Consider the following 27,209-nt stretch of genomic DNA (forward strand, 5'->3'; position numbering starts at 1 on the left):
TGCTTGTGCACGAAAGAAGCGGGAGGGTCAACGATCTCCCCAACCGAGAAGCAGGCTTTCCAAACTGCAGTCTCAAAACCTGCCCCTCATGGCCACTAGATGTCCCCACCGTCCTGGCATGTAACGCTTAGCCAAGATACCAGTTCTTGCAGGCCAGAGCACGAGCTGAATCTCCCCTGTGGAACTGCCCCAAAGTTTAGAGCATTTGAATCTGGAGTCGCACTCGTTAGAGGGGCCAGAAGCCAGCTGCAGCCTGGCATGGCAGGAGCAGGCGAATCCCCGCTCACCTTGTGCTTCCCTTCTCTTTGCACCCCGGGGCTTTTCGTTCATCTGACCCGGGGCCCGAAGGAGCCTGATCCCTGACTGGGGCTTCCCCAGCCACTCATAAAGAGGCAAGCGGCTGTAGGGAGCAGTGTGCATCGGGGCTCTGACAGAAACAAACCAACCCCCAACTTTTCAGTGCCCAATTTCCTTTAAATTAATTTTTTTAAATTGGCCCCGGTTGTTTTGATTTGGTCGAAACAAAAACATCTTGTGCAATCCAAACGCATTCCCCTCCCACGTTCCGATTTGCTGAAACGGTCAAAAAATTCACTGTCGGACCAAAAACTATTTTCCCCCTGCCTTTTTGAAATTGCCAGTGCCCGGCAAATCCATTATTCACCCAGCGCTCGCTGCTGCCCGCAGCCGCCCCCAGGAGATGCCAGCCATGACCGCTGTCGCCAGGCGCTGCCCCCACAGCCTGCAGCTAAAGACCAGACACGCTCGGAAGCCCTCGTTAGTGCAAAACTTTTTTATTTGGTGCCGTAGAAAAGTCTGAGGTTGGGCCAATCTCAGTTGGGCCCTGGGCTCATTTGTGATCAGTTCTGGAGTTTGCGCCGTGTAGGAGACAGACCCAAACTCCCCTCCTCTCCCCAGCCCTCGGGATCTTACCCTTGTTCTTAAAGGGGCAGCCAGCTGGCATCAGAGCCCCACCCCCATTCCCCTGCGGGTGCCTCTGGGAGGTCAGGGGGGCTCCTTGTGACTAGCCTGGGCTGACGTAGGCTAGACTCCAAAGGGAGCGTACAGTAGCTAAAGTGGAGCTGTGCCTGGGTGCCAGCCATCCCTGCCCCGTGCTGCAGGCTCTGGGGGCCTGGCTTGCAGCTGCTCAGGACGGAAGAGCTGAGGGGTAGCTCCCTGCCCTGGCAGGAGGGGGCAGTGCTGGTGCCCATCCAGGGCAGGGGGTAGCGTGTCTGGCTCTGCCGCCGCTTGGTCTGCAGAGTAGCGGCCAACAACTCGCGGGCAGCGGGGGGTTCCCGGCATGGCCCAAAACCAGGCCTTGGCCGCTGTCCTGCACGGAGGGGAATTCGTGCCCCAGCTCGGGCCTGGAAAGCTGACAATGTTCCCCCTTCCCTGGCCCCCCAAAACCACTGGTGGGGGTGACAATCTCACGTATCCTGGCTGGTACACCATCCAGCTGAAGATCTGAAAGCACTTTAACATTCACTTACAAAGCCCTACAAGCCACCTGGGAGGTAGGTACGGGCCAGGAGACCCATTTTTGGCAGATGGGGGAAACTGGGCTTGGCGTGGCACAGTCAAGGTCGTGCGGGGAGCTGGTGGCAGAATCAGGAGGAGAACCTGCGTCTCTTGCGCTAGCCTCATGGCAGGAAGCTCTCCCCAATCTTTGGTTGCTGGTTCAGGGAGAGAGAGAAGAGGTTGTGTCCCAGAGGCCAATTCCCCAGTGTCCCGCTTCCTTGCAGTGACACCTGGGGGGAATTTGGCCCCACGCTCGTGGCTGGAGCACCCCTTATTCATTTCTTTGCATGACCACTAGATGGCACGTCCCAGTGCTGGATTGCAAAGGCGCATCAGCATCATGGTACAGAGGGGGAAACCGAGGCACGGGGGGGGGACCTGAGTGGCCCGGTATGACACACCAGGTGTGTCAGCTACTTGCTGTGGGTTGGAAATCCTGGTAGATCTAGGCTGGGGTGGGGCACGTCTGGGGGGAGCTGGTGTCACCCCCCCTTGTGCTCCCCTGCGTCACAGGGGCCTCGGCCCAGCAGGGGCACTGGCAGAGCCCATGCTACAATCATCTGCTTTGTGTACAAATGCGGGGGGCGGTGAGGGGCAAGGAAGCAGCACCCGGCCTGGCCAGGGCTTTCTCGGGGGTCACGTGGTTTCTATCTTCCTGCGAAGCAGCCGGGCCAGGGACTCCTGGCCAAGCGGGGCCCCCCCCGGCGGCCGTTCAGAGCTTTTCCTTGCGGGCTGGAGAAAGGCAGGGAGACGGGCTGAGGTCGGGCTGTTCTCATCCATCCTGCGTCAGACTCAGCCACGAACAGTCCCATCTCGAACGGAGCTCCCAGTCCCTGCAGGCACGCCCGCCATGGCGAGGCCGGCTTCTCCTTATTCCGTGTGCAGAAGGGCAGGCTGGGTCCACCCCCGGGCACGCCGAGGTAGCGACGGGACAGTGGCGTGGCTGGAGAGGCCCAGCCCTGCGATACAGTGGAGTGACATGGACACCAGGTCCTTGGGATTGTCATTAAATTACACGGACATGCTCACGCCGGCTCTGCTGTAAACAGGAACCGTCCCCACTCCGGAGCGGGTCCCAGGGCCGGCGCCGGGGGCGGGGAAGGCAGGCCTCCTTACGAATTCCCGCGGTATGTGATGTTAGTGAAGGTGGAGGTGGCGCCTTTGTATAAGGGGTTGTTGGCCTGTAACAGAAACACAACAGATGTCGCGTCACACAGCCCTGCTCGCCAGCAGGCTGCAAAGCACCCAGGGAAGGTAAATAGCATCATCTCCCCTTTATAGATGGGGAAACCGAGGCCTCCTGACCCCACGCATAGGCGCCGACTCCGTGGGTGCTCCGGCGCTGGAGCACCCACCGGCAGCTCCACGACCCCACTGCCCCAGCTCACCTCCGCCTCCTCCCCTGAGCGGGTGCTGCGTCCTGCTTCTCCCCCCTCCTTCCCAGTGCTTGTGCCACTAAACAGCTGTTTTACACAAGCCTGGGAGGGAGGAGGAATGCGGCGCGCTTGGGGAAGAGGCAGGGCCAAGGCGGGGATTTGGGAAGGGATCCAATGGGGGCGGGGAGGGGGCAGGGCCGGGGGCGCGAGCTTCCACCGGCGCCAACAAAAGTTGGCGCATGTGACCCCACGCATTGGTAAGAAATGGGCTGGGTCATTTCAAATGGCGAGGACGACCCAGGTTCCCCCTCACTTTCTGATGCTGCGTTCTAGTGCCTGTGTGCCAACAGACAGGGGCCAGGCTGCAGCAGCCTCTCCCCACCAGTTCAAATCCCCCCTAGGGCTCAACCAAAGAGAATGCCAAAGCCTTGCCCTCAGGGACATTTCTCCACTTCACCACCCAGTTCAAAAAGGACTGTGTCTGCCTGGAAGGGATCAAGGGGACCAGCACTGAGGGGCACGGGCAGAGCTGGGTGTGGGGAGCCCAGGGCAGGATAGGGGGCTGCGGGTCGGGATTGAGGGGCACCGGCAGAGCTGGGTGTAGGGAGTTCAGGGCTGGGGTAACAGGGGGCTGTGGGTCGGGATTGAGGGGCGCTGGCAGAGCTGGGTGTGGGGAGCTCAGGGTTGGGGTAACAGGGGGCTGTGGGTCGGGATTGAGGGGCACTGGCAGAGCTGTGTGGGGAGCTCAGGGTTGGGGTAGCAGGGGGCTGTGGGTCGGGATTGAGGGGCGCTGGCAGAGCTGGGGATGGGGAGCCTGGGGCTGGGGTAGCAGGGGGCTGTGGGTCGGGATTGAGGGGCACTGGCAGAGCTGGGTGTGGGAAGCTCAGGGCTGGGGTAGCAGGGGGCTGTGGGTCGGGATTGAGGGGCACTGGCAGAGCTGGGTGGGGAGCTCAGGGCTGGGGTAGCAGGTCAGCGCTGTGGGCAGCGAGTTTTGCCCAGAGTCCGGCTCTAGCCAAGATGGACAGTATCACTGTTATCAGCACCGCTATATTTCAAAGAACGGGGCCTAAGAATTTCATCAGCCGCTTGTGCCCTGCCGGGGGCCCACGGAGAGGTGCAGAGCTGCCTCGAACCTTGCCCAGGCGGCGTGAGAGAAACGACCTTCCACAGACCCAGCCGCCTCCCTCCCCCTTTGGGGCCGAATTCCCCGCACTCCGTGTCTCAGCCTTTCCGGCCGGGCAGGCCGTGCACAGGGATGGAAAAGCAGGAGGAGAGTGAGTCAGAAGGACGTGCTGGGGATGAGCGCTCAGGGGACGGGGCAGGCTGCTGGGACAGTCTCTCCTGCACACGTGCAGCCCTGCTGACTGGCATGTGTCCGGAGGGCAGTGCCCCATAGCCAGACTTGGGTTCTCCCTCCCCAAGGCCCTTGATCTTCCCCTCCCAGCACCCTTCCTGCCAGAGCATCTCCTGGCTTCCCAGCGCCTACCCAGGTCCCCTCTGACCCGCCAGGCCCAGATCCCCAGGGCATCTGGGTTCCTGCCTGAATCCCGCACGTTGCCCCCGACAGAGGGGAGCGGGGCGCGGCCGCCGAGCGCAGTCACCCCAACACACCGTGATGGCGGGAGAGGAGCAGGCTGCCCACCCGACCCTTACCGTGTCCCATTTAGCCCGCGCCCTCTCTTCCTCGAACTTGGCGAACTCCCGCCGGTCGTGGACGGTGATCAGGAGTTTCCAGATGAGGAGGGCGACCAGGCCGATGAGCAGGATGGCCCCCGCCACCAGGAGCAGAACCATCAGGATGTCGGGCCCCTTGGGACAGTCTGGCAAGGGAAGGAGGGAATTAGTGCTCGGCCATTCCCTGCGTAACCCGGCGCTTCTACTGCCGCTCCCTCACGCAGCTAAGCGACAGGAGAACGCCTTCGGCCAGCAGCAGTAGCGGGTCTCTTATCCTGTGCTACTAGAGGGCAGCATTTCGCCCACATGCAGGGCCGGATCCGGCGCTGAAGCACATGAGCAGCTCCACTGAGTTATTCTTGGGCCGACAGGTGAGGTTTTCAAAGGGGCCTGAGCACCCAAATCCCCCTGCCATGCACCCTCGCTCCCTTTGAATGCCCCAGCCAACGCGTCTGCAGGGCCAGGGCACTCCATGCTAGGGTCCAGGGGGCCACGCCTTCAAAGGGCTGAGATTCCCAGACAGAGAGTCCGGGTGGGGTGCCGGGAAGCTTTGTGCAAAGCCAGCGGGAACCAGACACAGATGAAAGCTGAGCATCTGCCCCCTCACTGCCCCCAGGGCACCTGACAGCCGCCGCTGCCCGGGAAGTGGGTGTCTGACAGCCTTCCCTGGAGAGGAGGGATGCCCCAAGGACTATGGCACGAGCCTATGACCTGGGAGACCAGGGCTGAAGCCCTTGCTCCACTACAGACCTATACAACCTTGGGTCAAAGCCTGGATGTTCCCACGTGTCTTATGCTGGCTTCACATCACGCAGCTAGAAATGTAAGGGGCACAGCCTGCGGCAGTGGGGACATCCTGCAGGTCCCTGAGCCTCCCTGCCCTGACTGTAATGGGGACCCGCGCCCTGCCTCCCGGGGTGCTGGAAGGGCGACCGCGGTACAGACTGGGAGGTGCCCTGATGCTCTGAGAACAGCGGCCAGGTCGTACACGGGCTGGGATCTCCCCTGTCCTTGAGTCAGCCAGTCCCCTCTCGTTAACCTGCTTTCCTCCACACGCCCGATGGGCGAGGCAGCTGGCGATCGCAGAGGACATCCGCTGCCTGGCCCCTGCTCCCCCTGGGGAACGAAGGGCTCCAGGGCTGGGTAGGAGGAGTTCCCTGGCGTCTAATACCCACAGACAGGCTGCTTTGCTCGTCTTGTGGCTTTGCTCGCGTTTCGATCTGTCTGAAACTCTCTCCCCCGCACTAGGCAGGTTGGCTCTGCTCCCCCGTCCTGAGTCGGCGTCTGCGAACACTTGGGTGCGTCTGTGTCTGACGGAGGAGGGGACACACCCGTTCCCCAGCCTCTGACGCGGCGTGCAACCCAAACAAACCGGAGCCACCTTTGCCCTCCTGTCTGTCAGGCCCGCCGGGCCCAGCCCAGCCCTCGGCAGCCTGCCAGCAATTACACCTGGCGGCTGCTTTCCTGCCTCTGCTTTCCAAGGCGCTCGGGGCAAAGCTTGGGGTGCTGGCGGCCCCCCAACAATGGGATCTGCGTGGGGCGTGGTGTTATACCCCTTCCGTACAGGGGACGGCCTGCTTCTGTCTATGCCCAAGGCTGGGGCCGAAAGAGCCCCGAGGCTCCCCCAGATTATGCTGCAGTGCGGAGGGGTCAGTGCAAAGTTAGGGAGCCCCAGGCGTTCTCTGCACAGGGCGAGGTCTCTACCGAGCTCGGCCCCCCGACGGGCGCCCACTGTACTGAGCTGGGGAGACAAGGCAGGGCCGTGCAGGGTCTCTGCCGCCCGCGCTGGCTGCAGGGAAATGCTGAGCGAAGCGCTGAGCGAAGCAGCAGCCCAGGGAGACGGAGACAGGAAGTCCCTGTGCTGAATGGCGTGAAACAATCCAGTCACGTTCTCACTCAGCCCTCTCAGACGCTCAGGCCCTGCGGCTGAGCCGCACCAGCCAGGACAGGCAAACTGAGGCTTCAAATCCTGCTCCCTGGCGTACGTTCGGGCAGCCCCCGCGGCTAGTCTAACCCGCAGACTGCGCCCGCCAGGCCGTTCTCTTGGCCTGAGGCCGGTCAGCCAGGATCCCCCAGGGGCTGGTCACGCTGAGGCCGCAGCAGAGCCCAAGGGGGACCAAACCCCGAGAGGTGCCAAGACTTTCCACCCCCCACGGACGTCTGGGGAAGCTGACGGACCTGAACTCATTACATGGGCCCAGTCTGTATGAACAGGGTCTGGAGGAGGAAATGGATGGTGTCCTAGGGTGACCAGATTTTATAGGGACAGTCCCGATTTGTGGGTCTTTTTCTTATATAGGCTCCTAGTACTCCCCCACCCCCTGTCCTGATTTTTCACATTTGCTGTCTGGTTGCCCTATTGTGTCCACAGAGGTTCTTTGTTCTGTTCCTCGTGTTTCGGTCGCATTTGCCGAACGCAAGGGGACGGGTCTCGCTCTCCTGGCGGCGTGAAGCATGGACGCTTACAGCTGGGTGACGGACACCAGAGCCCACCCGGGCTCCAGCTACTCTGGCCCGAAGTCGCGCCTGAGCCGGGGCTGCCAGACACGAGGCCGAATCGTTTCAGATCATCATATTCAGCCTCCAAAAACAGCCAGGGAAGAGTCCGACCACAGAAGTGCCTGTAGCCCCTAGGGCAAGGGAAGGCTGTTTGCCACCCGCCGTGCGGATGTTGGCACGTAATGGGGGTAATTGGTTGGCGCTAGTCCCTGGGATTTCCCAACACCCCCCCAGCCGTATTAGGAGTCTGAGCATGCTCATAGTTAGCATTGGGTAACAACATGGTCTGGCCCTTCCCTCGGGGGGTGTGTGTGTGTGTGTGTGTGTGTGTGTGTGTGTGCGTGTGCGTGTGCGTGTGTGTTGTGTGTGTGTACACACCCCTTTGTTAGGCACTACTGTCATATAAATAATACTAGAACCGAGCCGTCCTGACCTCCTGCTTTATGCATTAGCATGCCTGTTGCCTTTAGAAATTAAATCCACATCACCCAGCCCTGGGGAGATTTCCTAAGCAGCCCCCGTGTGCCATGTCCCACCTCCGCGAGGAACCCGTCGGGGACGATCGCCCATTTGCTGGTGGCCCCCTGAATTCAGATCTTGGCCGGTGGGCTCGATCTGGGCCTGTCTCCAACTCCGTCATGAGCCGGGGACCTCTGTCTCCTGGCCAAGCGTGAAGCGGGGGGTCTCAGAAGTGGATTAGGGTAAAGGGCAGATGCAGGACAGAGAATTAACCAAAAGGGGGAGAAGGCAGCAGGTGGGGAGAAAAAGGAGCCCCCAGAAGAGCTGGGCAACCAATGGAGCAGCCACTGGGGCACCGGATGCCAACTCCTCCCCAGTTCCCGGGTGAATTCCCACTGGCCGCACCGGGAGACAGTGAATGGCAGGGGATGGGTTCAAGGAAGAAAGGGGAGCAGGAAACCTACACCCCAGCAGCTCAGGTCCTGTCCCTGCAGTGTGCCATAAACCTCCCCCCACCATATGGAATAGGCCTGGGCTGAAATTCACACCCTGCCTATTATCCCTGGCCTAGCTACTGTGTACTCCCAGGGCGTGTCCGGTCTGTGATCACAGGGCGCGAAAGCAGCTTGGGTCCGGAGCTGTACAAACCCGCCCGGCACTCCGGGCTCCGCAGCTTCACCGCTAGCGGGATTCAGACGCGGTTGGCTCAAGCTGCCGTGGTTACAGGCTAGACACCCGCCCGGAGAGGAAGCAGCCAAGGAACGCTGCCCTGCCCTGCAGAGATCCCATGCAGCAGCTGGGATCCTCCGGGACACCTGGCTGCGTATCTCCGCTCCCAGCGGCAGGAGCGGAGCCAGCCCGGGGGCTGACCCTCCTGGGCCGTCGCTCGCTCCCTGTCTCACCTGGCTCCTCGATGACGTGAAGGATGGATTTCCCACTGGAGTCCTCATAGTACTGAAACCGCACCACGCAGTCGTTCTCATTCTTGTAGGTGCAGTTCACGGCGTCTTTACCCTTGTCACCTGCGGGGTGCGAAGGAGAGGCCGTCAGCCCAAGCTGTGCACCCCAGGGGGGTTAAGCAGACGCTGCCCCGCTGGGCAGACAGCGAAGCTGGGGCCAGGTCTGCGAGTTCCCCCACAGGCTTTGTCTAAACGAGGAAGAAGGTCCTAGGCTAAAACAGGAGCTGAACCCTGCCGTGAGATCCCCTTCCCGCACCTCAACACTGGGGTTGTTACCGATAGCCCCGGACCCGCTGCTCAGAGCGGCCGCTGCTGCGTGGGCCCCAGGATCGGCGCTGGCCGGGCGTGTCCGAGCAAGGTGTGAAATCCCAAGGGGCACCCACCAGGTCCTGATCCTGCTCTTACCCACGGAGCTCGACGGGAGCGGGATGGGGCCCCAGTTCCGTATTCGCTTTCCTGGCCAGCGCCCCGGGAAAAGAGGCTGGGGCTGGCCATGTGGGGCAGAACGACGCTCGGCGGGCAGGGCGCTGAGCTCCGGCTGCATTAGGCAGGTGGCCGATGGGAGGTCAGGTGAGGCTAACGGGTGTTAGCGACACTCAGTGTCTGAGTGCCCAGTTTAGCTTGCCTGCCGGCAGGCTTACCAACCAGCTGGCACACATTGATACCTCATAGGGGTGGGGTGGGGTGTCTCTGTACAGCCCAAGTGAGTCACCCCAGGAACGCTCAGCCTTTAGCGTCTCATCTTTCGGGCCCCGCAGCGGGTGGCCTCTGCCTGGGGCATGCGGAGGGGGAGGTTCGGATTCTGGCTCTGAATCAAAGGGGACGCTCCGCTCCCAAAGATCTCGCTGCTAGCGTCCAGCAGTTTGTTTCTCTGCCGTACACTGCTCCCCCCGCCACCCCCAGCACTTGGGGCAACAAACGCCGATGATCCACCACCCTGCTGGGCGTTCTCGGCTCAGCACCGAGCAGCCGACGTCCGAGGCCTCAGCGGACAGCCCAGCTCCTCCTCCGCTCACCAAGTTCCTGCACCGAGTTGATCTCGTCACGGCAGGTGCGGTTGCAGGTTTGCTGCTCCATCAGCGTCCCCCTCTTGAACTTCCTACACTCCACACATTCCCTGAGGAGGAGGAGGAGGAAAGAGTGATGAAGGACAGGATCATCAGAGGATGCTACGTGCAGCTCCAGGGCTCCCTGGGAAGCCTTTAGGTTTGGGGCTCAAAAATCAAACTCACCACTGGGGGCTCCCGCAGAGTCCCTGAAGTAGCCCTGCCAAATGGAGAGGGGGAGGGGAGAAGGGCCCCCCCCAATCACCCCAACTGCTTCACATTGTTCCCCTATCCTATGTCCCTGCTTCCCAGCACCTCCATTCCCAGTGGGGATCCCCTGTGCTCCCTGATGGGGCCTGGCCCCTGACACAGCCACTGGTCTCGACCTTGCCTCCTGCCAAGCCCCTGGGTGCGTGGGAGGCTTCCCCCAGAGAGGGGGACCCTGATTCTGACCCTCCCACGCAGGAGCGACCCTTTGCCCTGCATCCACCCTGATTTCACGCTGGAAGATCGGCTGCCTCTTGGCATCAGGGTCTCGCAAACCTGCCCCCCACGCCCCCCTGATTGCAGTCACAGTATCCCACAACGTCTAGAGCTCAGCGCAGATCCTTCCCAATGAGGTGCCAGCCGGACCCATGCACCGAGCCCCTGCCAGCACCCCCTGCCGAGATCCCCGCAGCCCGGAACCCAAGAGAGCAGCGCCCGCTCTGCCCCCCAGCCCCACTCACTTCTTGATGGTGCAGGCGTCGGGGCAGGTGGGGCACTTCTCGCAGGTGTCCCCATAGGCGCCGGCCTGGGTGCACTCGCATTTCCCGCACTGGCAGAGCCCGCGCCCGCTGCACACCAGGCCGTTGCCGGACATGCAGGTGTCGGTGCGGGTTGTGCAGTTGCAATAGTCCCCGGTCCAGTCCGAGTCGCACAGGCAGTCCCCGCAGCTGCACTGCCCGTGGCCTGCGGGCGAACGCAAGGGCGTGAGGTGTGAGCCCAGGCCACCCACCTAGGTTTGCCTGGGGTCTTGGGATAGCGAGGGGCTAATCCAGGCTGGGGCAGTTTCTCTTCACCCCGGCCTCGGCTCTGCCAGGACCCATCAGTCCTGACCGCCCCGCATGGCTCTGCCAATGCACCACCATCTTGACCGGCGCCACCCTCTGCTATTCCAGTCCCCACCAGCAGCTTTGCCCCCTTATCCTGGCCTGCAGCCCCGGGGATGGTGGGAGGCCGAGTTTGGGCCACGGGGGTTTTCTCTGTCCGTTTGGAATGAGCCTAGAAAGCGAAAGAGACGCTTGGCTGGAAATCCTGACTCTTGCTCACTTCCTCCCCGACCCCTAAGTCCTAGGGCCTCTCCTTGGGTCGGGCTGCTCCAGAAACAGACCCAAGTTCCTTGAGACCCAGGTTCAAATCCTCTCCGAGCCTGGGGCTGTTTGGCTTGCAGGCCCCAAAGATCCCAGCGAACCTAGCTGGAGTGTTGGACCCACAGCGAAGCCGACCTGGCCCCTGCCCTCATTGGAGCACTGGGGAATTCTGCCGGTCGCCGCGGTTGGGAGCGGGACCGTAGCCCCTGGCTTCGGCTTTCCTTGGGAAAACTGTCCGGGGCTCCAGTTCCCGTTCAGCCCCGGGCGCAGCGTCGCTGCTGGAGAGACTGAATGTGTCACTTTTTAGAGAATGGGAAACTAGGGATGAGTCAAAGGAAAAGTGGCCAGACAGGCCTCAGGAGAGCTACGAGTGGGCAGGCCAGGGCTGGATTGTGCGTGTGTGTGTGTGTGTGTGGGGGGGGGGGGCAGGAGTCAGCATCAGTAGAACGATGTGCAGGAACCCCCAGGCTTGAAGAGCAGTGGGTGCAGTGGGTCCGGATGAAGGGAGGATGGTTAAGCTGCGGGTAGTGCAGACGTAGCCCGACTGGTGCCCAGGAGCTGGCATGAGGCATCCGGGAGAAGGACGTTAGTATAAACTTCCCGCTCGCCCCCATTTTAATTTCACAACAGGCATGGAGAGAGTGGGGGAGGTGGAGGAATGTGAGATACGGACCAGCCCCACCCAGGAGCCTTTCAGCTCCGAAGAAAGGTCCGGACGCTGATCTCGTTAACTTCTCGGCCCCTCCTAGAGTGACTCCGGATTGACAGCAGTGTGACTGAGAGCAGGCCCTCTGTAGGCTGCCCCCCCTCCCCCGCCCACTATGGGGCTTTGATGCTGCCTCCCTCTCCCCCACAATGACAGATCCCTGTCTGGGTGATAAACCGCCCGCTCACCCCCTTCCCCCCATGGCTTGTTTGTTTGTTGGGTGTCATCAATTTGTCATTGTCCTGATAACCAGCTTGGCCCCGTCTCAGGCCAAACATCCGGAGCCACTGCATTGCACAACAGCCAGCGAAGCGTGTGACGAACCGGCCCAGATTACACTGGGGGGGGGTGGGGGAGCCAGTTCTTATTGCTGAGAGACACCGGGACACTAGGAAAAACAGGCCCGCCCCTCCCGCCTCCACTGCTGGGGCAAGCTAAGCATCATAACTGCAGATAAGGAGGCCCCAAGGGAGGCAGAAAGCAACAAGGGCGCTGGGTGTGCCAGGGACAGGAGCGCAGTGGGAATCTGGCCGGGAGGGCTCAGTGAGGGGGGGGGGCAAACACGGGGCTGTGAAGGGGAGCCCGGGAGCAGGCTGCAAAGGCCCGAGGCAGAATCTCTCTCATGCAGGGTGGTTCCGACAAAGACCAGCCCCCAGGGACCTTATGGGAACCCCCAAGGTCTGCGCCCTAGGGCCAGGTGCCTGGCAGGGGGTAAGGCCTCTTGGGGATTTGGGGGCTTCCCTGAGTGCTGATGGCTGCAGGGTCAAGTGGCTGCCCCCGGGGATGTGATCGGTTTGAACATGCGGATGGAACAGGCCAGGGAACGGCCGGGGGCTCTTTCTGGAGTGAGCGGTGTGTGCATCTCCCGGCGTTCAGGGAGCCTGCGTGGAGGGGAACAGGGCAGGGGCTCGCTGGCCCCCTTTCAGGACATGCTGTTCTGAGTCAGGCCCGCCGCCTGCTCCCGCCGTGAACTCTGCACAGCTTGGCTTGGCTGCTTCTGTGAGAATCGCCGAGGGAGAGAAACAGATGCGGCGTTAACCCAACTGGCTCAAGAAGGGGGAGCATGGCGACGGGGGGACAGCTTGCCCTGTGGCAAGGGGTCTCCTCAGGCATTCCTCATGCCATCTGCTCAGGTTACACCACTGAAATGCAGCCACCTCTGGGGAGGGGACCTGGCACCTGCTACACAGCACGGTACAACAACAAACATCCCGCAGCCAACTACACCGACGGAGGAATTTTAGGCAGCCTGTGTGGAATGACACAAGCTGGAATACAATCAGAACAAACCCCCCTTTTCCTTCGGGGAGCTGCCGTCAGATCTTGGAGGATTCCTGGCATCTTAGACCCAGCACCGGCTCAGTGCTAACCCAGATGGGGAGATCACGGCCTAGGGAACCCCACGCCCCTCCGAGCGCCCCTTCGCACCACTCACCCGAGCACATCTCGCCCTTGAAGCGGACGCAGGAGAAGTCGTCGCACTCGCAGTACTTGCCGGTCACCTTGCCGAAGTCACTGGTGTGGCAGACGCACTGGCCGCAGAGGCACTCGCCCCGCTGGCTGCACAGGGGCTGCCCCGTGCCGGGGCTGCAGTTGTCCTGCTGCGCGGGGCTGTACTCCTCCTCGGAGCACTCGCAGCGGGAGCCCAGCCGGCCCGGGGAGCAGCGGCACACGCCGCACTCTAAGGTGCCGTTGCCTTGGTGGCAGGCGGGGCTGTTGGGCTGAGCGCGCTCCTGGCAGGTGCAGTTGCACTCGAAGTTCACCAGCACCGTCAGGCTGTCCTTGAAACCCACCGGCTTGATGGTGAAGGATTTCTGCTGCTGCTGGGGGCAGCCTCGCACCTTGGCCTCGATGCTGAAGCTCACCTGGGGAGGGAAGCGGCCGGGGTTTGATTCAGGCCGGGCTGCTCCAAGCACAGCTGGGGTCACCTGGCTGCAAGGCCTGAGACCCGGAGCCGTCAACCAGTCCCTTCCAGGCACATTCGACCCGACGCTGCCTGGTGACATGGGGCAGCCAGCCATTCGGAGAGACCCACAGGCTTTATACAGCATCCCCTTTTGTATTTGTCCCAGCCGAGCCCTGCCCCGGAAGACACTACATGCCTGTGACCTTCATAGAATCATAGAATATCGGGGTTGGAAGGGACCGCAGGAGGTATCTAGTCCAACCCCCTGCTCAAAGCAGGACCAATCCCCAGACAGATTTTTACCCCAGATCCCTAAATGGCCCCCTCAAGGATTGAACTCACAACTCTGGGTTTAGGAGGCCAATGCTCAAACCACTGAGCTATCCCTTCTCCTGCAGGGGCAGAGTCTGGGGATGATCCCAGGGTGCTGGGCCGGCTCCTGCAGTGGGATCCCCCTCCCAGCCGGCCGCCAGCTGGCAAGACTCACCGTGTCTCCTATATTGAGGCCCACGCAGGACTTGAGTCCCTGAATGACCTCGTTGTTGAGGCAGGTGGCGTTGAAGGAGAGGGACAGCTCCTCGGGCAGGTCTCGAACCTCCAGCTCCACCTTGGAGCGGATTTTCTGGAGGGAGGGAGGAACAGCGCACACCCCGCACTTAGGAAAGGGCATCGAGAGGAAGCAGCCGAGCACTGGGAGTGGGGAGCTCGCACCAGTACCCAGCGCAGAGATGCAGGCCTATGGAGACGCAGAGAGGGCCAGCCGGCTCCATCTCTCAGGGGGTCACCAAGCGGCTGTCACATGGTGACAACTTTCCTCAGCTGCCGCCCTGGGCTGGATCGGAACCGGTGACCTGCTAGGGAGAGAGGGAGGCGCTCCTAGAGCTGCGAGCTCAGCGCACGTCCCCGAGGTGCGCTTGGGAAAAGGCTCGCTAGCCAAAGGTCCTTCCTCTGCCGCCGAGGCATCAGCCAGAGGGCCGGCCTGTCTGCTGGGAGGAGGGGAAGAAGCGGCTGCCAAGGGGAAGGGGACAAGGTGGGGAATGGGATGACCTCACTTCCTTTGTGCATCGCTAAGGCAGATGTTCACAGCTGGAACCGGGGAGGCTGCTCAGGGCACAAACAGCTGGCAAGTGTCTCTGGGCTGCTCGGGGCTGGAGCATGGGGGGGAGTGCATGTCCCTCTTTAAGGGCTGAGATCCTGCGGAAGCACCCCCCATTTTGCTCTGCTTCCGACATGAGGCTCCTCTCAAGTGAGGAGACCCCGGTAGGAACCCCCCCAAAACTGCTGCATGGAACCGGCCCTGGGAGATGCCCCAGGTTTGCCTCGGGGCCATGGAGTCCCTGCTACTCATGCTCACCCCATAGGACTCCATAATGAGTTGCAGGATGTTGCTGGAGTCGCTGGACAGGATCCCCACAGTGGTGCCGGGAATCAGCTCGCTGTAGTTCTGGCAAGAAAACACACAGCCAGAGGTTCGGTACCAAGGCCTGGCGCTAAGCGCGGATCGCTAGCTTTATGGAGCGCGGCTGCTCTGTCGGGGCATCAACCCGGCAATTGCCACGTGGCCCAGCGTGTACCGGGGCGGGGGTTAAACCCCTGCGGGGGGAGTGTTTGCAACCACAGGCAGGGTGAGGCCATGGCCAGAGCGCTGGCCTGGGAGCCCGGAGAGCTGGGCTCTGTTCCCGGCTCAGCTGCTGTCTTGCTGGGTGACTCTGGTCAGGCCATAAAACCTGAGAGTGGAGAGCTGAGGGTCATTACAGGCCTGGGAGGGGATCGCAAATGGGTTTCTAGCCACCTGGGAGCAGATTGCGGGCAGACGCAGTGTCTCCTTTCATCGGCCCTGGCCCTGGGGGCTGCCTGCGAATGTCTGGAGTGTTGGGGTGGCCCTGGGTGTGCTGAGCTCCTCAGGTGCTGGGGAGAGGAGGGGAGGGAGCTGCCATTGGGGGCGGAGCTTCCTGGGCTCTGGGCGGGGCATCCAGGACGCCAGCGTGGAGCAGTCACCTTATAGAGGCCAACCACGCTCTGCGTCACGGCAAAGATCAAGTTGATGTTTTTCTGGGAGAGTTTCTCAGTCATCAGGCCCAGCGAGGGATAGTCCTGGGGAGAGAAACGAGTGGTCAGGCCTTGGGGGCTGGCGCTTCCGCGGGCGCAGCTGGTGCTGAGACATCGAATACCACCACCGCAGCCCCACTGCCCAAAACGTCTCACCAGGCCCTGGCCTGTATTCCCCTCCCCTCCCCGGAGGCTGGAGCTCTGTCTGCCTTCAGCAGCCTGCTGCCGTCCCATGTGGGGTAGGGCTGTTCCAATCCCACAGGCTGCTCCCCCGGGACATGGCTGGGGGAGCCCTGTGATCAGCACACATCCTTCCTTTACTGTCTTACATGTACAGAGGTGCACACACGTGGCCCATGAACATCCACGTGTGTACACACAACTACACACACCCGCGTTTACACACAGAGGTATGCACACATATGTATCTGCGTGCTCTCGTGCGCAAGCTTCCCGCGTTCCACAGGGACCCGCTTCCCTCCCCCCCGACCCGCAGGCAGGGCCCTGCGTTTACCAGCGTGGTGGAGGCCGAGTAGAGATTATCCTCGTCAATGTGGCACTGCCCGTCGTTCGGCTGTACGATCCCAGCCAGCCTCCCGTCCAGAGCGAGGTGGGTCTTGCCGTCTGTCGTGAAGACCAGCAGGTGACTAGCATCGTTCCTCCAGCCGATCTGCTCCTGCAGCAGAACACAGGAGCGGGTTCCCAGCCTTTTCTATACCTTAGCACTGCTGGACACCATAATTACTGTTACTGCCTGAGCTCTGGTACCTGGAGCTCCCAGGGGTGACCAGCACTAGGGGCAAGCCAGCAAGGAAGTATGGGCTACTCCTAAACATGGGATATTATTAAGAAAGGATGCAAATTAATAAAGGGGACACCCTGATGCTTCAGGGCATGAGCAGCCTTGGGGTCAGGAAGAATTTCCCCTGATGGGCAGGTTATTCCATGGTCCATGCTGGGGTTCCATGCCCCTTCCTCTGAAGCATCTGGCACTGGTCCCAGAGACTGTTCTGTTCTGACCCAGCCTGCCAATTCCTATGTTCAGCGTTCAACACCCTGCACCTCACACCTGCTCTCGCTGCATGTCCCGCTGGCCTCACCGCACTGCGAGATATCCAACCTACCACATCCCGCCCGGTGACCCTTCTCTGCCCCAGGCCAGAGCTCTTACATCACAGACGGTCGCTTGGATGATGGCATCGAACCCCCCTTCGGGTGCGTCGCGGTTCCGTGAGACACTCTGCTTGCGCACCTCCTCGTTGAAGCGGGTCACCTTGTCCGTGAGCGCCAGGACGTGTTTGTAGCCGAACATGGGCAGGCAAGTTTCGCCGATCCTGCGGGGAAGCAACCGTGGAGAGAAGTACTGTAGCTCCCCAATGCAGAGGAAGGTCAAGACCGTGGACGGCACAGCGCCCCTGCGGCCTAGCCTGCAGCGCGTCTTGCAGTGTCCTTACTGGTGTGGGGGTTTTCAACCATTTCTGTATTTCCCCCCCCGCCCCAATTCCATACTGGGACGCCTTCCCTTTGCAATAGGGGAAGAGCAGGGTGTTAGCGACTCCCTCAGGGGACACAGAGCAATCGAGTGTAAGGTGCACGCCGCAAACACAGAGCACGTGTGATAATGTGGGTGGAGAGTGCTTGAAAAGCTGGGCCTGGGCATTTTGGAAAAGTTGGCACACACCATCTGCAAAATTGGCATAAACTCCCCATGGAGTGCATGCAGCTCCCTTTGGGGGAATCGAAAGCACCAGGATCACCATGACGTAACGCAACGCCAGAAACATGTGCCCGTCCCCGTACGTTTTTAAACCCCCATTCGCCGTAACATTTAAAAAAACATAAATCACCGCGCACTTCGTGAAACTAAAACTTCACCTTCTTTTTAAATCTTCTGTCCTTTAAAAAAGAAAATCAGACAAACCTCCCCTCCCCCCCAGTGTATTTTTCCAGTAGGAAATTGGAGAAACACTGAATTTCTTATACCGAAGTTACATAACTCTAATAAATAACAACGGCACTTTACTCTTTTTTAGCCAGACTGGATCACATCCAAAGTCAATCTAGCCCAGCATCTTTGCACCGTGGCCAGTGCCAGATGCTTCAGAAGAAGTGGTCAGAACTGTACAGTAGCAGATGTGGGATAGTCTGCTCCCTACATTAGGTCTCATCTTGGGCCCTAATACAGATTGGCTTCAGCCTTGAAGCACAAGATCTAATATCCCTTCCAAAACATTGGTGGTTGTTAATTATAAACCACTCTGGATCTTCTTGCTATCCATATGAATGTCCAGTCTCTTGTTCAGTCTTGTTAGGTTCTTGGCCTCCACAACTTCCTGTGGCAGTGAGTTCCACAGTCTAACAACACAGAAGGTGAAAACGTCCTTTTACTCATCTTAAATTTCTCCTCTTCTCATTTGGTTGACTGTCCCCTTGTTCTTGTGTGAATTATATTGCGGTCTCTCTTACTTAGCAGCTCAGCTGCTGTCACTTCTTGAGTCAACTCCTGTATGCTACTTAAGACTAAGCCAAGAACAGCCTCTCCTCTTGTGGGCTTTAGAGATGGCTTTTCCAAGAAGTCATCATTTAAAAGTGTCCAAAAACTGCTATTCCAAACTGTATCCTGTTGTGCTGCTTAAGCAGTAATAATAATACCTGACTCCTATCTAGTACTTTTCATCAGTAGAGCGCCAAGTATTTTACAAAGGAGCTCAGTATTATTACCACCTTTTTAGAGATGGGGAAACCGAGGCACAGGGAGGGGAAGGTCCCACGGCAGGGCCCAAAATAGAGCCCTGGCTTCCTGAGTGTCCGTGCAGTACTCCATCCACTAGGCCACTCATCAACACTTCAATAACCCTCTGAGGTCGGCAGTGTGGAAGAACGGATAGCGCACTGGCTCGGGAGTCAGGACTCCGGGATTCTGTTCCTAGAGCTGTTAGTGACTCACTGTGTGGGTTTGTATAGTGCCCTGCACAAGAGAGCCCCATCTGGGCTGTGATCTCTAGACGTTACTAGACAAAAACAATACATCTCTGCAGATACTGTTCTACACAATGGCAGTAATGCAGCTTACTCTCGTAAGGTGGCTCGACAATCTATAGGTGAAAAATGATATTCAAGTGTTTTATCCTCCTCCTTTTGCAGATGGGGACATGAGGGCCAGAAAGATGTAGCCTTTTGCCCACGGTCCCACAGAAAGGGAGCAGCAGAACCCAGGAGCTGAGCGGTGCGTCTGGCTGAGTTTTCGGATCAGTGGCAGAACCAAATAAAAAGGAAAAACGGTTTCGGTGAACCAAAAACGTTGACAAAATTTCAGTTCAGCTTGAACGACAAGTTTTGTTTCATTTGTATGTGTGTGTGTGGTTTTTTTTTCTAAATAAAATTGAAATAAAATTCTAAACAAAAAGTGAAAACCTTTAGATTTTTTCAGAATTCACCCCCCCCCGCCCCACGACTGAAATAACTTGCCGAATTGGCCACGAAGTCTTGAAGTATTTCAGTCAACCCCAATCTGCGGTTTTTTGGTGAAAATTTTTTTGCCCAAAAAGCTTCGCCCAGCACTTCCCAGGAGCCCTAGCTCCCTCTCTCCAACTATTAGACACAATGGGCCAGACCCTCAGCAGGTGTGAATCAACGAAGCTCCCTTGATTTACAACAGCTGAAGATCTGGTGGATTGTCTCCCCCTGACATCCTTGTGCCATAAAGCCAATTGGCTTTGTGCACCTACCATCTCAATGCCCCTTGGAAGTCAATGCAAAGACTCCCATTGACTCCAGTGAAGGGTAGCTCAGGCCAGCAGTGTTGCTGCTTCCTCTGGGTTGGGACTTACTGATAGCACGGGTTGTCGATGGCTTCTTGCGGGGAGATGAACATGTATGGTGAGATGGGCTTGTCCACAAAGGCCCCGAAGCCGATCCGCAGATTGCTGGTCAGTTTGCGCATCTCAGTGGCTAGCTTGGTGCCCAAGCTCTGGATATTGGTGAGATCATCCTTCATGGAATTGGACAGGTCCATCAGGTAGTAGATGTCGACTGGGTAGTCCTCCACCTGGCGCACTTGGACGGAGAAGATCTGGGAGTCATCTGAAAGGGAACACGGCAGCGGGGTTAGGAGCGGGTGTAGGAGATCTCCCACGGATCCCAGTGGGAGGGAAGGAGGTTGAGTTGACCAGGGTGACCCTGCTCACAGACCCAGATGGAAGCTAAGTGTTTGCCTCATTGGACAGGAGTCTTCTGCCCCATGGAGGGTCTTAACCTGCTGTGGTGAGACAGACCAGGGTAAACATAAATGGGGATAAAACTGCAGGGCACAGTGCTTGGGATCAAACAGGAATTAATTCTGGGAAGTCCCATGGCCTGTGTGGTATAGAAAGCCAGGCTAGATTATCATAATCCCGTCTCATAATCTAAAATATATGCTGGTTTTATCCCATATGGGCAGAAGTGCAAGGAGCTTGCATGCCTGGCCTAACGCTCCCACATGGATAATGCAAGAGTGTCCTTAGCTAGGCATGATCAACCTCGAATAATTTGATCCTTGGGCGCTAACATCTATTATGAGCATGAGCAGGGATTGCACTGGGGACGAAAAGCGTGTGCCTCTAACAGCAGTGACAGTTTCTGTCAGGCACGCTATTCTGTATCTGAATGCAAAATGTGTGTCCTCCATGCGGTGTGACTGGCACGCAGGGTGTGTGCAAAGTCACGCTGGGCGGAGGATGTCGTTTGATTTGAGGACCGGACGGAAGCGTCCCCTGGGCACAGACGGTTGTGGGGGGTGCATTGCACGGGCAGACAGCACACTGCTGGCTTCTATCAGCCCAGAGCCTGTAGGTCCGAGCTGTGACTCGCTCGGATCCTCACTGCCCCAGATAAAGAGCATTAGCCGCTGAATCATTCCAGGGGTACAGGCAGAACGAAGACGCAGCCTCTCTGACTCTGATGGAAACTTTGATGGGGAACTTTCCTCCCAGGAAGCATTCACAAGCCCCCAGGATGAGAGAAAGAACAAACCACACATGACAGACGTTAGTCATGTCACTTAGCCCGTGACTGCGAAGTGCTCAGGTGACTATGGCGAGATACGAACCTGCATAGAATAGGCGCAGTCTTTCGCCTTCCCGAGACCTAAACAGACTCTGGCTGGACCCCTGCCAGCACTCAGTTCTTGACAGGCTCCTCCCAGCCGGTCAGAACCAGAATCCTGGGCCGTAAGTGAGCAGCCGGGTTCCTCTTTCCCCGCGAAAGGAAAGGAGACACTGTGTGATGTGCTGATGATTTTCAGGCTGGCAGGAGTGGGTCCCGCAGCTCTGTGCCAGGCTATTGTCACGAACCGTTTAACTCCTTCCCTACGGGGCTAGCACTGAGTTGAGCCTTTTGCCCTCAGTTCAGCGCCCCAGGTCACCACGGAGCCATCAGACTCTCCTCTTCCCAAAGAAATATTCCTTCTCTCCCACCCTCGTGCACTTCCTGGCTTGGTAAAAGACACCCAGAATGCATCGGCTCAGCGGCCCCATGGGTGGGCTATCAGAGGTCCGTAAGGAGTTTCCCAAGCATCTTCTCCCCCAAAGCGGTGGGACGGGAGGGGTGCCAGGGCTTTAGGAGGTTCGGGGTTAATTATAACATGGATGAGAACATTCATGTTTGAGGACTCAACTCTTTTTCCAGATACTCAGCCCAAGTCACCTATCTCCTCCCTGCCGGGGTTGCCAATTTTGGTTGGCGGTATTCCTGGAGGTTTCATCAAATGACATACTGTATATACTCGTTCATTAGCCCGCTCGTTTATAAGCCCCCCCCCCAAGATGGTTAGGTAAAAATAGCAAAAACTGTATGACCCTTTCATAAGCCGACCCTATATTTCAGGGGTCGGCTCCTGGCCCGTTAGGGTAGGCCTCTAGCGGGCCTGGACGTTTTGTTTACCTGGAGTGTTCACAGGCACGGAGCTCCTCCGCTCCCAGTGGCCGCGGTTCCCCATTCCCAGCCAACGCCACTTCCCGCAGCTCCCATTGGCTGGGAACGGCGAACCGCAACCACTGGGAGCTGAGGGGCTCCATGCCTGCAGACGCTCCAGTTAAACAAAACGACAATGGATTAGATATTCAATTCAATGATTCCATAGAGTTTAAAATCATCCCATTTTGGTGTAGACCCGTTTATAAGCCGGCCCCCGCTCTTTGATGCATCGCGTTTTTACCAAAAATATTCGGCTTATGACCGAGTATATAAGGTAATCTTTAATTAAAGATTCATCTTTAATTCCTGGAGACTCCCGGACAATCCTGGAAGGTTGGCAACCATACTCCTTGCAGATTTTGGTGCAGCAGGTGTAGCTTGCCAGCTCCCCAAGGAAATAGGATAGGAGACTACTTGGCTGCCCAGAGAGGACTAGAAAAAGGGAGAGGGCGATCTGAGGGGAGTGGGCATAAAATGTGGTTGCCCCCCTGCTGGGAAGGTGGCTCGAGGGAGTCCCAGGGGCTGGGGCAGGGAGCAGATCCAGTACGGAGTCGCACGGTGAAAACGGAGGTTTCAAAATGCCAATGTGGAGAAGATTCTTAGTCGTGGCTCAGAATCGTCCCCAGGTCCTCGGAGCCCCAGGCCCCACAATAAGCAACACGCACAGACCTCACCGGCTCGGCTGCAGTCCAGGGTAAGCAAACCGAGGCCTCCAGAATAGCTGCTCATTAATAAGGGAGGGACCATGGCCCAGTGCACAGGACATGGCCCAATGAGTCAGGAGACCTGGGCTGTGGTCCCAGTTCTTCTGCTGACCTGTCGTATGACCGTGGGCAAGTCCCTTCATGCTGTTTCCCAGGCTGCCTCGGACGCTGTGTATTACGCTGTCTAGCACAAGGGGGCCCCGACCTCAGCTGAGGTCTGTGTGGTGTGCGAGTTGGTTTTGACGGCATTTCACCAGGGCTGTAACGAGCATACTGTGTGTATGTTAGATACAGACCCAGTGTGTATAAAACACAAAACACAGTCCTACATTACCCGGCTCTCCATCACATCAGACGAGGGATAACATCTTCCTAAGCGCCCCATTGAATTAGGAGCCTCCGTCCCATTTTCAAACCCGAATTTCAGTTCAATTGACCTGGGCAAGTCACGTCCCTGTTTTGTGCCTCAGTTTCCCCCTCTGTTAAATGGGGATAATGATACTGACCTCCTTTGTCAAGCGCTTTGAGAGCTATCGATGAAAAGCACCATACAGGTGCTAGGCATTATTATGATTATTATGCTCCCAAGCACCTAAGTGGCTTTTGAAATTGGGACTTCGGCACCTAGGACGTGCTTTTGAAAATTTTATCCTGTAACTAGTCTGGCATCAAGTCACAGGTCCAATCTTAACAGCTCACCTGGCCAACAGCATATCACCTGGCCTGCAGGGTTAATCCATTGATTAACACTGGGTTCCAGTAACAAAGACACAACCTTCCTGATTGTAAAGCTACAGGATTGAATGTTGCTCTAGGTACGTAACCTACACCACTCGTGGGCTGCTCTGGCCTTCTCTAGGGTGGCTGGGTCATGTATGGAGGCTGATGAAGCTGCCAAGAGCACTAACTCTTTTAGCTCAGGCAGTAGAAGCTCATGGTTTGAGTGCTAGAGGTTTCAGGTTCAATCCCCTCAATGCCAACAAGGTTTTTTTTTTGGCTCCTACCTGGCCGCAGGTGCAGTTCAATTTTCTGAGGGCTCATCTGGGTAATGACGGTCTGTCCAGAGCCGTTGTTACTGAGTGGCTTGTCCTCTAGGATTTCCGTGCTGCTGACCGGGTACTCCATGAAATCCTGCATGCACCCATTTTGGAGAAGGTTCTTTTTCAGGTCGCAGCGAGGGGTTCCCAGCGCCAAGTCCTGTGAGCAAGAAGGTGGAGATAGAAGCAAAGTCCCGATGCTGCTGCCTGGGATTAGGCCAGAAATAGGGGCAGCGGAGCAGGTGCTGTTGGGAGCAGGGCTGTGGCTCTGAAACCCCTTAGCACAGAGCTTGGGACGAACCCGGGCTGGATGGATGGCAGGGGCCTCCCCTCATTGAGGATGGGAGTGAAGAGCCAGTGACAGGCTGGGAGCCTCGGCAATACATAGACCCAGAGGTAACGAACTCAGGCTCAACAAGGCCTGCCGGGGTCACAACGGCCGTCTCTCCGGCCTTCCCATCTCTCGCCCTCCAGCCTGTCCAAAATGCCGCCCTGCCTGCCTCTCTCCCCTTCCTCAGCTCCATTTTAAATGCTTCCCCCTCTCTTCCAAGGGGCTCTTTTATAAACCTGGCCCTTAGTGTGTGTAACTGTGGCCCTGGCCGGCCCCACAACCGACAACAGCCTGCTCCGTGCTGGGTGCAAAGGGAGCTGCTTCTTTAGCTGGGGTGGTAAAGGCCAGTGCTTTTTTGCTGCAGAAGATTCCCAGATTCAAGCCCCACAGCTGCCCATGGGGCATGTAGGTGTGGAAACCTCCAGCTCCCGTGGACTTGGGACAATAGCCTTGAGCTGCTGGCAAACGTTTCCTGAGTGGGGTTGACTCCGCTCTGCCCCTTAGGAATCACCAGAGCAGACCCACCGGCCATCTAGCCCAGATCCTGTCTCTCTCCGTGGCAGGGGCGGGAAGCCGCGGGGGACGGCCTGCCGGTTGCCGTGAGGGCGGCAGTCAGGCTGCCTTCGGCAGCATGCCTGCGGGAGGTCCGCTGGTCCCGCGGTTGCGATGGCAATTTGGCGGCGGGGGCGTGGGACCGGCGGGCCTTCTGCTGACGTGCCGCCGAAGGCTGCCTGACTGCCGTGCTTGGGGCGGCAAAATACATAGAGCCGCCCCTGCTCACTGGCCAACACCACCAGCTGCTGAAGAAACTCTGCGGGAGGCAGTTACGGGCTAACCCACCCTTAGGGAAATTTGTTCCTGATCCCCAGTAATTAGAAGGCCTGGAGCAGGATGGTTTAAAACCCTTGTCACACCAGGGCTAAGACGGAAGGACCCAGGAGCGCTGCTGATGCAGACCTTTCTCCACAGACGCTTTGCAAACAGCAGCTAGGTTTGCAGCCAAGTGGTGTTCAGACCTTCCCAGGCCCCGACTTCCCCGAGTCCTGGGGGCGAAGCCTGGAGCTCTGCCTAAGGGAGGGGTTCCAAAGCTGCAGGGTAGTACCAGCCCCCCTGCTGGAAATTCACCCCGAACAAGCAGCCAGCCGGTCGTGGGACGGCCTGTCACATTGACGAGGTTAATTCCTGGATAAGGAAACCACAGACTTATCTGCCAACTCCAGCCTACCGCAGGCTGCAGTGCTGCGGGGGAACACAGCACCAAAAAAGGAGTGAAAGAACCGAAAACAGCCAGAGCTGAAACAAGGGGACCAGAAACCTAAGTGGCAAAGTCACTGTGTATCTCCAGGCCCCTTGAGCATTTCTGAGAAACCTGCCTGGCCCTTTCCCCCAGGCCCAGTTACTAATCTGCTGAGGGCTGGCGCTGCCAGTTTCCCTGATGGGGGGTTCTCAGGTAGGCCAATATTGCAATAATTGAACTCCTGATCTCCGCTGTCCTCGAACTGGCTAGAGACAAAGGCCAAGATTTTCAAATGACATTGGCACCTAAACGCCATCAGGGCTCTGTTGTTGCGCTAGGTGCGGTACAACTCCAGAGCGCGGGCTCGTCTACGCATGGAAATTAATCCAGAATAAGGGGTGTGTGTGGGTGGGTGACTTTAGAGCAGATTAACTATTCCTGATTAACGCCAGGTGTGGAGACTCTTATTCCAAATTCGCTTTTTAGTCTGCTTCCTGGAGTTAATCCGGAATAGCTATTCTGGAATAACTCCGCATTGAATAAAACCCAAGAGCCAATCCCGGCCGCAAAGAATAAACAGGCAAAGGCTGGGAGAGACAGCAAGAGAGAAGTGACTGGCACCAGGTCACACAGCCGGTCTGTAGAGAGCCAGGAATAAAACCCAGGTCTCCCAAGTCCCAGTGCAGCACCTCTACCCCCTGGGCAGCACTGCCCCTCTTCCCAAAAGAAGACGTGGGCACCCACCTGCTGAAAATCAGAGCCTCTTTGATCACCGTGATGCACGCAGGCATCCCATGATTCCCTCTGCTTGTATATTACATCCCCCCACCCCTTTGCTTTGTCTAGTTAGACTGTTAGCCACTCTATGAACATAGAGCCAGAAAGCATCAGACCAGGGCCCTGGCCTCAGCTGGGCCCCGGGGCGGTACCGTAAGACAAACAACAACGTATGCAACCACAATGTCTGTTCCTGTATCAGGCCTGTGGGTTTATTCACCTGCTGTGCATTGTCTAAGCCCCGGATGGAGAACCCTCTGGGGCAGCTGCTTCTGTGTTATTTGTCTGGACCTTGCCTAGTGCAAAGGAGCTGTGATCTTCAGGTCTCCCTGAGACAGAGATCAGTCACAATCCTCACAGCATCATCCTAAAGCTACTGTGTGTCTCTCTCTCTGCGTCATGGTCATGTTTCCGCTAAGAATCTCCTCTAACCTCCCTCTACCTGGCTTCTTGTTCCACATTTAAAGAAACACGACACGTGTCCTCCTAAATCCAAAGTCTCTAGTCCATCTGCGTCTGCACTACGCGGGCCTGATTCAGCACTGGGGGGTTTCGAATGCCGAATCCAAACCTTCCCAGAGCTTGAGGTGCTTCGAGTCAGCTTGTTACAGATTCCAGCTGCGAATTGGGAGCTGAAAGGGCCCAGGAGAAGGGACTATTTTTTGTTTGGCTCAAATGAGTGGAAGGATACAAATGGGGTTGGGAGGAGGGCCTCGCTGGAAGCGACTGCGCTATCTGCCTCGCTTCCCCCCCAGCCGGGCCGATAGCCACGAAATGCAGCAGTAGCCATCTCCCTCCTTTGTGGCCTTCCGTCTCTCAGCTCTCCGCTTGGACTTCCTGCCGTCAGTCACTGGCCAGATGGCATCCTGGTCTGCTCCATATGAGCTACGACATGGCCAGCCACACCGGATGACGGGGCCTGCTGGGCCTTGATAACTTGTTGCTCGGCAGTGGGCTAGGACTCCTGGATTCTATTCCTGGCTTTGCCACCGACTTGCTGTGTGACCACAGGCAAGTCACCCGGCCCCTCCCTGTGCCTCAGTTTCCTCATCTGCAGAACAGGGATAGTATTTACCTACGTCACCGGGGGGCTGAGAGGCCTACTCGCTAACTTTGAACAGTGCTTTTGGCGTCGCCGCCATCTCGGCTGACGGACCGGGGTCCCCAAGAGCTCAACACCGGAGCGGCTACCTCTTGAGCCAAAGGTTGCCTGACTGGGGCTGTCCCAGTCTCTGCTCCTCTGCAGATCGGGGATGGAGGGAGAGAGGTAACACTCATTCCCTGGGATGGATCCTTGCTAAAGGTGTCTGGGTCCCACACTGTGTTCCCCATCCTAGCCTGTCAAAATCGGAGCATGCCACTGGCTAGGGATATTCTGCAGTGACACTAGTGCTGGGCTCTGCCATGCTATGGATAGTTAATAACACTGCTGGCCAGACATCCCGCGCTGGGCCCCCACAATTCCTATGGAGTTCACAGGGAATCACTCAGCACCTGTCAGGATCAGAAGTTTTAGACACGCTGCTCGAGAGGGGGTGCTCTTCCCCGGAGACTGCAGGTTAATGCCAAGCAGCCCTCCAACACCCCCTCCACACGGCTCAGAAGAACCATCAGCGGGTAATTA

General features: G+C 58.1%; 1 protein-coding gene across 1 annotated transcript in view; it reads right to left on the reverse strand.

Moving 5' to 3' along the window:
• Positions 1 to 778: 778 nt before the first annotated feature.
• The window catches only part of ITGB3 (integrin subunit beta 3), a 40,930-nt gene continuing 14,499 nt past the window's right edge, over positions 779 to 27,209 (reverse strand). The window contains exons 3-15 of the mRNA XM_005311057.4: positions 23,208 to 23,400; positions 19,375 to 19,627; positions 16,716 to 16,878; positions 16,059 to 16,220; positions 15,494 to 15,589; positions 14,850 to 14,939; positions 13,983 to 14,117; positions 13,025 to 13,454; positions 10,260 to 10,482; positions 9,502 to 9,602; positions 8,429 to 8,548; positions 4,548 to 4,714; positions 779 to 2,699 (exon numbers count right to left, since the gene is read on the reverse strand). Of these exons, the coding sequence (XP_005311114.2) occupies positions 2,631 to 2,699; positions 4,548 to 4,714; positions 8,429 to 8,548; positions 9,502 to 9,602; positions 10,260 to 10,482; positions 13,025 to 13,454; positions 13,983 to 14,117; positions 14,850 to 14,939; positions 15,494 to 15,589; positions 16,059 to 16,220; positions 16,716 to 16,878; positions 19,375 to 19,627; positions 23,208 to 23,400 (2,202 nt within the window). The 3' untranslated portion in view covers positions 779 to 2,630. The remainder of the gene's footprint in view (positions 2,700 to 4,547; positions 4,715 to 8,428; positions 8,549 to 9,501; positions 9,603 to 10,259; positions 10,483 to 13,024; positions 13,455 to 13,982; positions 14,118 to 14,849; positions 14,940 to 15,493; positions 15,590 to 16,058; positions 16,221 to 16,715; positions 16,879 to 19,374; positions 19,628 to 23,207; positions 23,401 to 27,209) is intronic.

Source organism: Chrysemys picta, chromosome 24 (genome assembly GCF_011386835.1).
Source record: "Chrysemys picta bellii isolate R12L10 chromosome 24, ASM1138683v2, whole genome shotgun sequence".
Taxonomy (NCBI): domain Eukaryota; kingdom Metazoa; phylum Chordata; order Testudines; family Emydidae; genus Chrysemys; species Chrysemys picta.